Source organism: Vipera berus, assembly GCF_964194415.1.
Source record: "Vipera berus genome assembly, chromosome: 3".
In the NCBI taxonomy this organism is placed as follows: domain Eukaryota; kingdom Metazoa; phylum Chordata; class Lepidosauria; order Squamata; family Viperidae; genus Vipera; species Vipera berus.
The window spans coordinates 62,538,043-62,551,872 of record NC_138204.1 but is presented as its reverse complement, the minus strand read 5'-3'; the positions used below and the strand labels follow the sequence as shown (position 1 = coordinate 62,551,872).

Below are 13,830 nucleotides of genomic sequence, written 5' to 3'. Positions count from 1 at the left end.
GCAACTCTACCAGTACAGTTATTGCTGGTTGCACAGTCAGCCAGATGTTTAGCCTAGATTTGGCATTTTTGTCCACCAGTACAATTATTATTACTATGGTTGGTCATATAGCATTAGACTGAGTTTGGTATTTTTATCCACTTATTATGGCCGTCACAAGGACCTGGGATAGGTAGAAGTTGTTTCATGGTGTGTAAAAGGAATTGTTACATGATGTAAGCCACGGGTGTCAAACTCGTCGCATCATGTGACGTGTTGCGATATATCACGACTTTTTTCACATTGCCGGAGCTGGTTGGGGGGGGCGGCCTCCGCATGATGCAAGCAGCCCACAGGCTGGCAGTTTGACACCCCTGATGTAAGCTGTTCCAATTAAAGCTGCATTTTGCATCTGACTGATAGTGATGTTATCAAGCTAATGCTGTTCAAATGATGCTCAAGATGTTTTTGGATGCATCCAAAGCACCTTTTACTATCAGCACTATCTTTGCTTTTTTTTTGCTCTTGTCGTTCTATTTCTATTTGTAAGCATTTGTATTTTATGATTTTCTCCAATTCTTTCTCTTCTCTTCTGTTATTATTATATACCCAAAAATGTGACATCAAACCTGCCAGTTCTTTAGCTGAAGTTGGTCTTCATATGGATCAACTTCCTCCCACAAGATACTATAATGTATTTCAGTAGCTCCTGTGTTCTGCTGATCTTCTCATTATAACACATATTTTAACTGAATATGACATTATTATAGTATAGTATTAAAAATGGAAGATATACATATTTCATGTCTACTAATGTTTTACAAAATCATTAATTAATTCCAATTTTATTTATTTATTTATTTGTTTATTTATTAAATTTTTGTGCCGCCCATTCTAAATACATTAACTCTGGGCTGCTGACAATGCTTTATAACAGTATATCAAATTATAAATAACCTAAATAACAGCTGAGAAAATAACAATAGTGCAGATTTTAAGTTTCTGATAAGTTTTCATCAGCCAAGATGGTTAAAAGCCAGGAAATAGTTGCGGGAGGGGTAGGTTAAATGCCATGGGTAATTTTAGGGGTATGTCTATGAACAGTCGTGTTTTCAGCTGGTCTCTGAAAGAAGACCTATAATTATCACTTGGAGAAAGTGTGGTAATTGGGACACTGTTGTAGAGAAGATTCAACTCATGGCTCCTGTATTATAAGCTGGAGCCACTAGAGGCAGGATCTTGCCAGTTAATTGCAATGTACATTTTGAATTTTATTGAAAAAAGGCAATCTTTGTAATAAGTCATTTTCTGCTTAAAGGCTAATACTAGCACCTTAAATTGGGTTCAGTTGTTTACAGGTGCGTCATTTATTGTATCAAGTTATGCCACTTATAAATTGCTTAGTGTTTTCAGATTATAGTATTGACATTGTATTCATTCATTCATCTTCAAAGAATAGTTCATCTTCTTTTCCTTAAACAATTTGATATGGTAGATAAGTAGAGCTAGCATAAAATTTGGCTAAATGGCAAAGGAATATTTTAAACCTGCATGTTAAGATTTACTTGCAATATTTTCCTTTCCTTCTGTAGTGCCGGAAAATGCTGAAAATGAAGGAGATGCCTTATTACAATTCACAGCAGAATTTTCTTCAAGGTTAGATTTATAACTAAGTACAATTTATACATGTATATCATCATCATCACCATTGCTTCCTTTTGCATGAAACAGGGTAGCAAGCTTCTCCCAACGAATTCTAATACATGCATATACCATGCTTAAATTTTGTGCAATATTTGTAGAAGGTAACAAAATATCAGGTAGAGACCTGAAAGTTCCATTGCCTTTCCGTGAGAAATGGACTTGCAAATCTAAAATATAGTTCATTTTCAGTTTGAGCCTCCCATTTATTTTTCTTTTCGTTGCCTTGTCATGCACTTCAGCATGGGAATAAGATCTGAAACCACAGGCCAGCTCATTGCATTCTGCTTCTCAGTGTCAGTCTCCTCTACTTGGCATAGAAATAAATGGCTTTCAGATAATGAAAGGTATTTTTTCGTGTTGGAATTGAGCAACAATCTATTTCATGATATTTTTTTTCATGGCTGCAATCTTCTTGGAGTTTCTACTTATGTTCTACTCTTTCCAGGTTGGCCAAGTTAAAAAAGAATTTTTCTATCAGAACAAGACTTTTTTTTTCTCCCTTTCCTTTTATTGTTTCCTACCATTAAAAACACAAGCCACCCCGAGTTGTTGGAAATTGTGCGGTCTCTAAATCCAGCCAAATAAATAAATAGAGAGATCACTTGGAAGTTTGTTTAGGTAATGTGACTCCATGCAGTTCATTTTTTCAGAGTTTTGATATTTTGGTTTTGAAGTTTTAATTTTGAAGATTATTATTCAGATTAATTTATATATATAACAAAGGGTCAGAACAAATATGTGAATATTTGGAAACCTTGTTTGAGTAATATTTAAAAATATATTTTCAATGAACTACATATTTTGCCACTTTGAAATATCTTCCTTTGCCCGAGGATTTTTTAAAATGTGCATTTTCTGAATAACGTGCAGTTCTCTTAAGTCTAGGCATATATTACTAGCTCACTATCAAAGAAAGTTCGCCTTCTTGCCTCCTAGTTGAGCCACCAGTATATTTGACTTTTCAAGGGGCATACACCCACAAAAAGATGATTGGCTTGATGTCCCCTCTATGAAAGAGGACTCATTTCTTGTTTACAAAAACAATTACTTTTAACAGCCCTAACTAATAACACTAATATTGCAAGTTGGACTTCCAAGAGCACTTTTTGCTACACCTTAAGGCAACTCTTTGCTGCCAGTTACAATCAATAGTCTTAATACAAGTTACCTGGCTTCCAAGTCATCTGGTCAGAAAATAGTTCACCTTTTTTCAGCATTCCCATCCTTGCTTCAAGAATGAGAACTTTTCAAATAATTGAATTACTCTTTCAGTTAGAAGGATTGGCACAGATGATGAATCAATCTCTTGCAGCCCTCTTACACCAAAAGGAGACTTTTAAAGTATGACTGTACCTAGAAGCTAACTGCAAATCCATCTGAAACTCACCTGCAATCAACAGACTTTGCATCTCTTATAAAATCTCACTTTTCTGACCAGAACATTGAGCACACCAAAGCTGTCATCAGTATCCTTCAGTTCAACTGTTAACAGATACCAGAAATAGAAGCATATTCCTCCCCAGAGGCCAGTTTATGGCAGTATTACCTAATGAGAGGAACCAACTGTTGAGTCCATCCTGATATCCCATGTAAACCTTATTGAAGATCCATTTCAGGTGACCTGCTGTTGAGAAGCTATCGTGCATCTTTATAGATCAATGGCTTCTCTATCTAATCAAGATGTTACATGAAAATACCATCAGCCAGGTTAGATATGACAATGCTGGGTACCTTACTACAGATATCCCAGTAAGTGAAGGGGTGAAACAGGACCCACTTCAATGTAATACCTATTTGAATTCTATCATAATAGCCTTAACCAAAAGAAACTTTTACACATACAAACACACAAACTCAAAACAAGATATTTTGTAATGCTGCTTTTATACAATTGATACATCAATCCTTTCACTTTTTCAGATTACCCTTAGAGGTCTTTGGGTATTGGCAGATTTTTGGAGGGAGGAAAAGTTCACAATTAATTATTCTAAAGCTAAAGAGACAGAGGTGCTGAAAACACCATTGTTGCATTGATAACCATCACATTGAATAAGCTTCTGCCTTTAAATATTTGACTGTTATATTCCAGGGTTACAACCTGGCAGGAACAAATTAAGCTATATCTGACAAAGGTAATAACAGCACCAAGACATATTGGACTCTGGGGGGGTGTTGCCTCCCTGCTCCATAAAGCTGTTTAAAGCTTAAACCTGTTTCACAGATGTTTAATAGTGCATAAGTATGCATTTATAACATCTTCAATACCTTAGAGATTGTCCAGTCCAAGAATTTGTCCACTCTCTTTCAGTCGTATCTCAAATGCTCTGATAGGTGTTGAATCAGGAATGTTTCTCCTTGAGATAAGAGCCTGAACTTATCACCTCTCTTACTAGTTAATTTTTTTCTTCACTGACCCTCTTAATGCTCTTTGACAATTCCCCCTAACAACTGAAATAAAACATTTTTTCAGTTTAAGTTTCTATAGCTTCTCCTTGGATTTAGTTCTTTGGGTTTAGAGAAAATCAGGACAGAAACCTGCCAGTGAATTTATAATGCAGCAGGATAGTTGGATCTAGGGGTTATTGGTGATTCTCACTGACTACAACCAATTTAGTCACAGACTAGAACCACCTTGTTCCTGCTAAGTATCTATTCAGTCTTGCTTTTGCTACACCATTTTTGCCTTGGACAAATTCAACAATTTCCCTACATCAGTATTGAAAGGGGAGGAAGTAGAAAATCCCTTTTGTAAAGAGAATGTCCTTGCGGTTTGAGTATTTTCAACTTTTCCCATTTCCCCCCACCGTCTCTGCTATGACGTTGTGCACTCTACCTTTTTAATATCCACTTTTAATATAACTCAGTTCTACTCTGAGGGAGAAGCTCTATGCCTCCTGCAGGATCAGAACCCATTTATTGCAAACAGAGAGGCTAAATTCTTATTGGCTGCTATCTCAATCAGAAGTAAAAGGCTGGTTTCCCCCTGATGCTGTTGATATTTGTTACCAGTTCTCTGATATTCTATAATTTTAGGCTTCTGTTTTCTTTTTGTCTTGTATGATATTTTCTTTGTATCTTATTCTCTTATAATTGTTTTTTTTTACTTGCTGGTCATTGCATGGTCTAAAGAAAGTAATTTAAAATAAACAAACAAACTGCATTTTCCATTAAGTTTACCTTTATTAAATCCACCACTATCTTTGAAAAAAGAAATAAACAACTAAAGAAGAATTCTATTCTTTAACATGAAGGCTTACACTAATTGCTGAATTAAAAGAATGCCTCAGTGGAGCCATGTCAATTTCAGATTTCTAAAAATGTCAGTCTTTTTTATGATGAAGAATAAAAGTCCTTATCCCCTTCCCAGTGCCTCAATTTTACAATGTTATTTAGTGTGAAATTAAAAAAATATATTTTCAGTGAATGTATATTATATATACAGATATTTAGATATATAATAATTATGATGGAATTATTATTATGGATATGTGGTTTTGGGGGAAAAATACTATTGTCTTTTTGTTATTAAAACTATAAGAACTAACTGAAACATTTTGGACTGAAACAGATATGGTGACTGCCATCCAGTATTTTTTATTGGATCTTTAGAGGCTGCCTTTCAAGAGGCATTCTATGGAAAAGCTAGAGATGTAAGTACATTTTAAATACTATATTATTCAGATGGCAAAGGAACTCAGTATAAAAATGTCTCCTAATTTTTGCCATATTAATGTACTTTGCAATTTTATGCTACTGCTGCTGCTGCTAGGTCTCTTCTGAAAATTGGGACATGAAGTAGTGTTCACTCACTAACAAAAACATTTTGAATTGGTGCCATCGATTGGAAAGGACTAATTTTTGGGCAATCCACTGTCTTCTGCATCCCTTCCCAGATAGTTGAAACAATCTGGGAAATAATGCAAAAGATTGCAAAAGTAAAAGCTAATTTTCTGAAAAAATGCTTGATTTTCACTGGATTAAAAAGTCTTCATTCAATGGAGAAATACCAGTGATACCGTATATCCCCAAAACTAAGATCCAGTCTTATTATTTATTTATTTATTTGCTTTCAAAAGAGGCACCAGGTCTTATTTTCGGTGGGTGTCTTTTCCACTCACTTTGCAGCGGCAGCACCGACAGCCCCATTCAGCCGGCCCCTTCTGAAAAGGCCTCTGCAGCTGAGAACCGAGCTATGGATTGAATCCATAGCTCTGTTTTCGGCTACACAGGCCTTCCAGAAAGGCGTCTGACTGCAAAATGCAGGCCAGAGCTCCATTTTCAGAGGCAGAATGAAGCTACTCTTTCGGCTGCAGAAGAACTGGGCCAAGGTGAGGCAAATGTCAATCCATGGGAGGCCTGGCTGCAATGTTAAGCTCCACCCCCCCACCCCCGCCCTAGCTTGATTTTTAGGTGTGTGCTTATTTTTGGTGTAGGGCTTATATAAGGCCCACCCCTACAAATCAAGCTAGGTTTTATTTTTGGGGTAGGTCTTTCGGGGAAACATGGTAGTATTAGGTAGCAGGTAGAACAGTTTTGTGTTCCCAGAAAGTTGGTTATGAAAGCATACGTATCTTTTCTGAGACAGTAATGAAGAATGAGATGAAAGCTGTGGATTTTTCTGCATAATAAATAAATTAATATGCTGAGTTTCATTATTACCATGGGAGAAAGTTCAAAGTTGTGCATTATTATACTGTAAAATGTAAGAATATCTTAATTACATATTTGATTAAATTGTTTTTTTGTGTGTGTCTTTGAATCAGTTTTTAATTCCAGGCAACTGCCTGGACAAATCCCTATAGTTTTCTTGGTAAGGTTTTTCAGAAGTGGTTTGCCATTGCCAACTTCCTTGAGCTGTGAAAGAGTGGCTAACCCAGGATCACCAGTTGTCTTTGTGCCTAAGTCAGAACTACAAGTCACAGTCTCCCAGTTTCTAGCTTGATGCCTACATCAAACTGGTCCTCATGCACAAGAAATAGCTTATATATAATAAATGAATTAACATCCCTGTTTACATATAAAGTACAGTGTAGCTTAGATGCTTAATGTAAGGCTAATCAATATCAAGCAGCATCCTTTTTTGGTTCTCAGTACTCAGTGTCTTAATATCGAACAAGCATCGTGATGATTCCACCCATTAAGATCCAATGGAAAAATATTTATACAATCAAAAATCTAAATATTTAAATATAATATGATATTACAGAAATGTCAACCTTGATCATTTGCATGCATTCTAACAGCATATATTCATTTTGTAAAAACCTGTAAACATCAATAAAAATTGTACACTTTTTCTTCCCCAAAGGATTAAATATTTGAGAATACTTAATTCCCTGTGTGATATTTATTATTCTGTAGATTAATATAACAATTACAGAGTAAAAAAGTAAATTGATGCATCGTGGGTTTCCCTTATTATTACTATTCATTGGCCTTTATGATTGCAGTTTTTCTGAAGAGGTTTCTTTAGCAATATTTTTGAACATTAGCAACTTTATTTTAAAAAGAATATTTGTCTATCTATCTATCTGTCTGTCTGTCTATCTATCTATCTATCTATCTATCTATCTATCTATCTATCTATCTATCTATCTATCTATCTATCTATCTTCTCTTATTCTATCTCCGCAAAAACTATAATCTGAACCTATGTGTTTTGTCCTGATGCGCAGGGCACTTAATTTTACCAGGGCAACAGATGAGCTTCAAGCAATAGCAATCTTAACTTGAAGTGAGAAATTGAGTTGGAAGAGTAAATAAAAACAAGATTGAAAGTTTAAATCCTCTGCTGGGCTTTTTGAACTTATATGCTCATTAAATGTTTATTGGAGTGGTGGGATTATGAAGGATTTGGGGAGCTTCATCAACTGGTATATAGTTAATCACTAAGTAAAACACTGCATTTGATAAAGTGTTTCTCACGATGCCACACTCAATCCATCTTAATGAAAACCACTTCAAACTGATTTAATTTGAGAGCACTTCACAGCCAAGAGTAAGTGCAGATCTTGTCCTTTATTTGGGAAAATTTTCACTGTTATCTAAGGAAAGGGATCTCTATTCAAATTGAGCTTTAGCAACAGAGCAAATCTTAGTTTCTTTGTACATTACATTTTTGTAGCAGAAAATATAGAGAAAGTTTGAGATCTGATTCTTTTTTAAATGAAACAAAAATAAGGAAAATATTGTTGATCAGAAAACATTTTTGTTCATACATACCTATTCAGTAATTCTTTTTTGTCAAATAAATGAAGTAAATGTGAATAATTCTGTTACTTTTAAAGACTATAACTGAAAATACATCATTATCTAATGTAAATATTATATTAAATTATCTGTTGTTATATCTGTATGGTTATTATTATTATCACTTATTATTATCATCTGCATCAGAATTGCTATCACAAAAAGCCTACACTGTCCAAGTACTGGTTTGTGACAGCTAGATCTCTGCTGATCATTGGTATAATTATTTAGAAAGCATTCCATAAGTGGCTGGAATGGAGTGGATATGACTATGAAGAAATCTGATCATCTGCCTAACCATAAGGTTACAACCTGATAGTTGTGACAGAAGCAACATGACTTCATTTCATGGCTTTAGTAAGGTCTGTATCAGGTCTGTGTCATAGAAGGGAATCTGACAGGAATTCTGATCTCAAGTTATTTAGGTTCTTATGTGCAAAAAGAACAAGCAGAAAATATCTTATCTCTGTTTAAGAAAGGACATGGCTAGTACAGGTAGTCCTCGACTTACAACAGTTTATTTATTGACCATTCAAAGTTACAATGGCACTGGAAAAAGTGACTTATGACTGTTTTTCACACTTACAACCATGGCAGCATACCCATGGTCACATGATCAAAATTCAGCTGCTTGGCAACTCATATTTATGATGGTTGCAGTGTCCTAGGGTCATGTGATCACGTTTTGTGACTGTTTGACAAGCAAAGTCAATGGTGAAGTAGATTCATTTAATAATTCTGTTACTAACTTAACAATTGCAGTGATAACAAGTGTGGCAAAATAGGTCATATAATGGGGCAAAATTCACTTAATAATTGTCTTACTTAGCAACAGAAATTTTGGGCTCAGTTGTGTTTATAAGTCGAGGACTACCTGTATACTAACCAAAGTTAGTATGCTTATTATATTTAAGAAGATAAAAAAAATTCAACTCTCAATGAAAAGATGAATATAGAGTCATTCTTCTATACTGCATATATATATATATATATATATATATATATATATATATATATATATATATATATATATATATATATATATATATATATATATATATATATATATATATATATATATATATATATATATATATATATATATATATATATATATATATATATATATATTATTTTAATTCCATTTATATCCCGCCCTTCTCCGAAGACTCAGGGCGGCTTACAAGCTTAGCAGTAGCCTTCATTCTATGTATATGCCTGCTTATTAGGGCTTTCACACACACCCCAAGCGGCATTATTACAAAGTCAGCTTATTGCCCCCAACAATCTGGGTCCTCATTTTACCTACCTCGGAAGGATGGAAGGCTGAGTCAACCTTGAGCCTGGTGGGATGCGAACCTGCACTAATTGCAGGCAGCTGGTGTTACTTAAGGAGGATATATGCTAATCTAGAACACCTCCCTCCCAATTTTTGTATTTAGACAGCACATAGTCTCTGTCCTATAAGAATTCAGCCTGAATGTATTGGTACCCACTGAATTTATTGTACACTGAGAATAGTGCAGAACATTTGCTCATTCAGATTTTATGAAAAAGTAGAACTAAGGGTCATCAGGATATTGATACTTTGCCTCAAGAGTCTTGATAAGCCTCTCCACTCCACCAGCAGTATCATATACATCTTAAATAATCCTGGAGAAAAAATAGATCTTGAGACATCACACAATAGTATGCAGAAGTACAGTTTCCCAGTATTGGTCTCTGAAGCATTCTTGCATTAGGAATGGAGTTACAATATTGTATTGCCCCCCGTTTCAAACTCACACAGAAATGGAGAAGCAAATTTTGATTAATTCTATCTAAAACTGCTGAGAGATTAAACACAATATAGTTGAAGTCTCCCTGTTTCAGTCTATAGGACATTTGTTGGGAAACCAAGTCTAATTTTGTCCCCAAACCAGGCCTAAATTCAAGTTTCTTATACCTGTGAGAGTTTGCTATTAACCTGTCTAAAAATCTGATCCTGTGGCTGCTTTATTTTTCCTGTAGTCTATCAAGCCTCCACATGGACAAAAACAAACTCTGCATGCATTTTCCTCTCATGAGGGAGAACATTCAGAAGCCTGGGGAAAGAATTAAACATGTCTTATTTTATATAATTAGTACAATTCATTCTGACTGCAGATCCAGTGGATGCATCATATAAGCTTGCTTGCTGGTTTCTTTAAATGGAAATGTCTGTGGAGATTCTCAGTCATCCAGCTCATAGATGCTTTTTCACGAGGCAACTGGACTTTTTTGCTTTTCTTTGAAAACGTTTTGCTTCTCATCCAAGAAGCTTCTTCAGCTCTGACTGGATGGTGGGGAATGGAAAGATTTATACTCCTTGCAGAAAGCTGTTCATTTGCATTCTTTTAGTGAGTCGTTAATGCTACCTGGAGGCTTATCTGGCCTTCAGGCTCACTGAGTAGTGCAAATGTGTGTGGAGCCTTCTCAGAGCTGTTGAAAGGACTATGTTGTAGACTGGAGGTAGATGATGTCATATCCCTCTCCCTCTGTTGAGAGGGGCCTGTTCAATTTTGACATAGATGGCATCTTGGACCCCTCTTTCAAACCAGCGGTCCTCTGTCCAAAATGTGGACTTTGCTGTCTTTAAAAGAGTGGCCTTTATCTCTTAAATGCAGATGGACTGCTGACTCTTATCCTGATGGGCTTGTTCTCCTATGTTGTGCCATATGACACAACTTTATGAAGTTGTTGTTTTGTTTCTCCAATGTACAGATCCGCACATGGCTCACTGCATTGTACTGCATATACCACATATGAGCACACTTCAAACCCACTCTTGTCCACCCCAAGGATAAAACACCCAGACACAAACTGAACAACATGGTATACGCAGTACAATTATTTTGGAATTCCTAGTGCCACACAGAAACCATAGTACATTGGCTTGTAAAACTAAGTGTCCTTGACAATTTGAGAAACACAGCATGAAAAGAGAAAAGAAGTACCCCGTATCTTTCCAATATGTGAATTCTTCAGCCTGTACTTTTAGGCTGTGTTGCATTAAGCTAGAAAGAACAATTAAGTGGCCTTTGTAACCTTCATATGTATGTAGAAATTTTCATAGTAGATAGAATGGATGTACACACACAAAAAAATAAATTTTATAAAAATTCATATGTGATTTCTAGAATTGCTAAAAATTGGTGGCTTCATTATAGTGGGAAAAAATATTCAGGCTATAAGGTGTTTTTTTCTTCCATTCAATTGAGACCAGTGGTTAGTGGATTATAATTCCATTAGGCAACTTTAACTGTTAAGTGCTGGTTGTTTCTTTTAAATGCATGTGGAAAATGTTGTCCATTCATACAAGTATTTAAATCTTGTTTGTTCTTAAATAAACCTTGACTACAGGTTTTTTTGATCGACATTGTTTTGGTGCCTTTGAGTCACTATTTGACTCTTACCTGGATAAGTCCCTGAAGTTATCTTGGTAACATTTCAGGAGTGGTTTGCCATTTTCTCCTTCCTAGGGTCAAGAGAGATTGATCGTACCAAGATCAACAAGTTGGCTTTGAGTAAGGTGGAATTAGAACACATGGTCTCCAGGTTTTTAGTCTGGTATCTACACCAAACTGGCTCTTTAATATAATTTAGGGTATAGGAAATATTATCTCAATCTTGAACCATTTTCTTAAGAGGAAGGAATAATAGCGGTAAGATATGCCAAAACAACATCTGGTTCTGTATAGTAGAGTCATTCTGCTGGCAAATATATTTGTTGTTAGAATGGATTCATTCTTTCCTACTACAAGGCTCCAGAACAGATCTGAGGATATGATGAAGGATGTGGAGAGTGAAGGAAAGTTCCAATACATTTGCAGAAGCTGGACTATAGATGTAGCTTCTGATACATAGGTCAAACCTGGGGATACAGGTTATTTAGCAGGCATGTATAATTACACTATAACTCTTACGTAGTTAAATAAAAAATATATACTTGCATACCCATAGTTTAGAATTAACGTGTCCCAAACATGCTGAAAGTGAATTTTCAAGCTATATATAATATATAATTTTATAATATTTTTCCCCAAACACTATCATTTTGCTAAAATTTATGCTGACCAAATAATGTTTCATCATCATATGCTGTATTATTGTAATTTTCTGCTTTTTTTAAAAGCTGGTAGAACCAATATGGCTGCATTTTATAAGATAAAAACACATTACTCTTAATTACAGCACACACTATTCCTAGCTAGGTGTGCTAAATTGGCTTCTTAAAATTAAATGACAGCGTCTAGTTTACTACATCAAATCTACTTCAAGGGAAGTCGCCTGTTTCAAAAATAAACATATGCTGGAGATTTTACAAAAATGTTGACAAAATTTTGATTCTAACCTCTGACTTTTCTAATTATTCTTTTGAACGCACTCTCAAATGAAATTTGCTAAATGCCTCCCCCAAAGGCCCCCCCAAACTAGGCATGTTTTAATTTCTCCCATCCGAAGCCCACAAGGGTTGTTGTTTTTTTAATAGATATGTAGAAGCTAAAGTTCTCCAAATAGTTACAATCAGTGCTTTTTTTGTAAAAGAAAAAGGTGCCGGAACTCACACATGTCATACAATTTGCCTTGCCTACCCTACAAGGTTCCATCCAAAAAAGGTGCCGGAACTCCGTTTTGAGCATTCTATGAGAAAAAAAGCCCTGGTTACAATTGTTCCAAGTAACACTTTTAATAGAAAATATCCTTTTAAGTAATCTTGTTACCTCACTTCCCCTCACAGAAGAAGATCTAAAGGAGCAAAGCTCCTATTATCCTAATACTTCACTGAAAGGCTTCAGTAACAGAATAGGCAGCCTGTCCAGAACCCCTCCTCATTCTGATTTATGGTCCTTTTCTAGTTTTTATTATTTCATTGCTTCTCCAAAACAGTTAGGTTTTGTGAAGACCATACAATTCCTTGGTAAAATACATTGGAGACAGCTATTTACAGTAGTTGTCAAACTTACCTGGATGTTTTCGTGAAATCAGTTGCAAGAGCAATAGATCCAGGCAGATAACACACATAGATTCTGTTAGGAAGTGTAAAGATTTGAATTACTATGTTACATATAGAGGTTTTTCATAGGAATATTACTATTGAAAATCCAGGTTTGTAGTTTTGATTTGTTACTAGTCAGAGGGAAGAGTAATTATCCTACAGAGCATTTTGGGAAATTTCTATACCCTCTTTAATTGGAATCAACTTTTATAGGAGAGCCTGTTACATTTTTCTGCCATATGTAGCAAGAACAAATTCAACCAACTGCAATTATCAATGACAAAATTAAACTATGTGAATCTGGTAGTTCCACATATGTAGATGTTAAATGTTTTTATACATTTCCCTGTTTACATATGCTATAAGTGTGAACCTGCCTTGTTTTCTACTATTTGGTCCCAACTTATAGTTTTAAACTGTACTTATTTTGGAAGGTTAGTTCACATGGACTCTTATATTTAACAGTTTCATGGGGTTGTTTCTTTGGGACGAAAGGAGTTTCTCAAGAGTTTTTTTTTTCCTGTCTCTCTGCTTTCAGTGAAAAGAGGAGAGCAAAGCCATCCGCTTACCACAAAGCAGTCCCACCACAAAGGAAAGATTAAGGGTTTAGGGAGAGGTCAATGTGGGTTTTTCTCTAACTAAACACTTTCCTAAAGTTTCCTTGTGGAAAAATAATGAAGTCATCTAAGAGTTTTTAAAGAATTTTTATTTCTTTTTCACCGTCTGCATTCGCTTGTCTTCTCAGCATGGATGTTTAATCTTTCTAGGCTTTGTGAATTGGTCCAAATGAATAAATGGTGAGCTGTCTCTCTAGGAGCTAGCGGCTTATTCTAAGGCCCTAATCACTGAGTAAACACATCTTTGCCCTCCCTCTCTTACAA

The 13,830-nt window shown here is 35.4% G+C and overlaps 1 protein-coding gene across 2 annotated transcripts in view; it reads left to right on the top strand.

Annotated features, from left to right (window-relative positions):
- FAF1 (Fas associated factor 1) overlaps window positions 1–13,830 on the top strand; it is a 201,143-nt gene that overhangs the window by 119,464 nt on the left and 67,849 nt on the right. For both annotated transcript variants that reach the window (XM_081323426.1, XM_081323427.1), the window contains exons 11-12: window positions 1,572–1,635; window positions 5,252–5,333. In XM_081323426.1, the coding sequence (XP_081179552.1) occupies window positions 1,572–1,635; window positions 5,252–5,333 (146 nt within the window). The remainder of the gene's footprint in view (window positions 1–1,571; window positions 1,636–5,251; window positions 5,334–13,830) is intronic.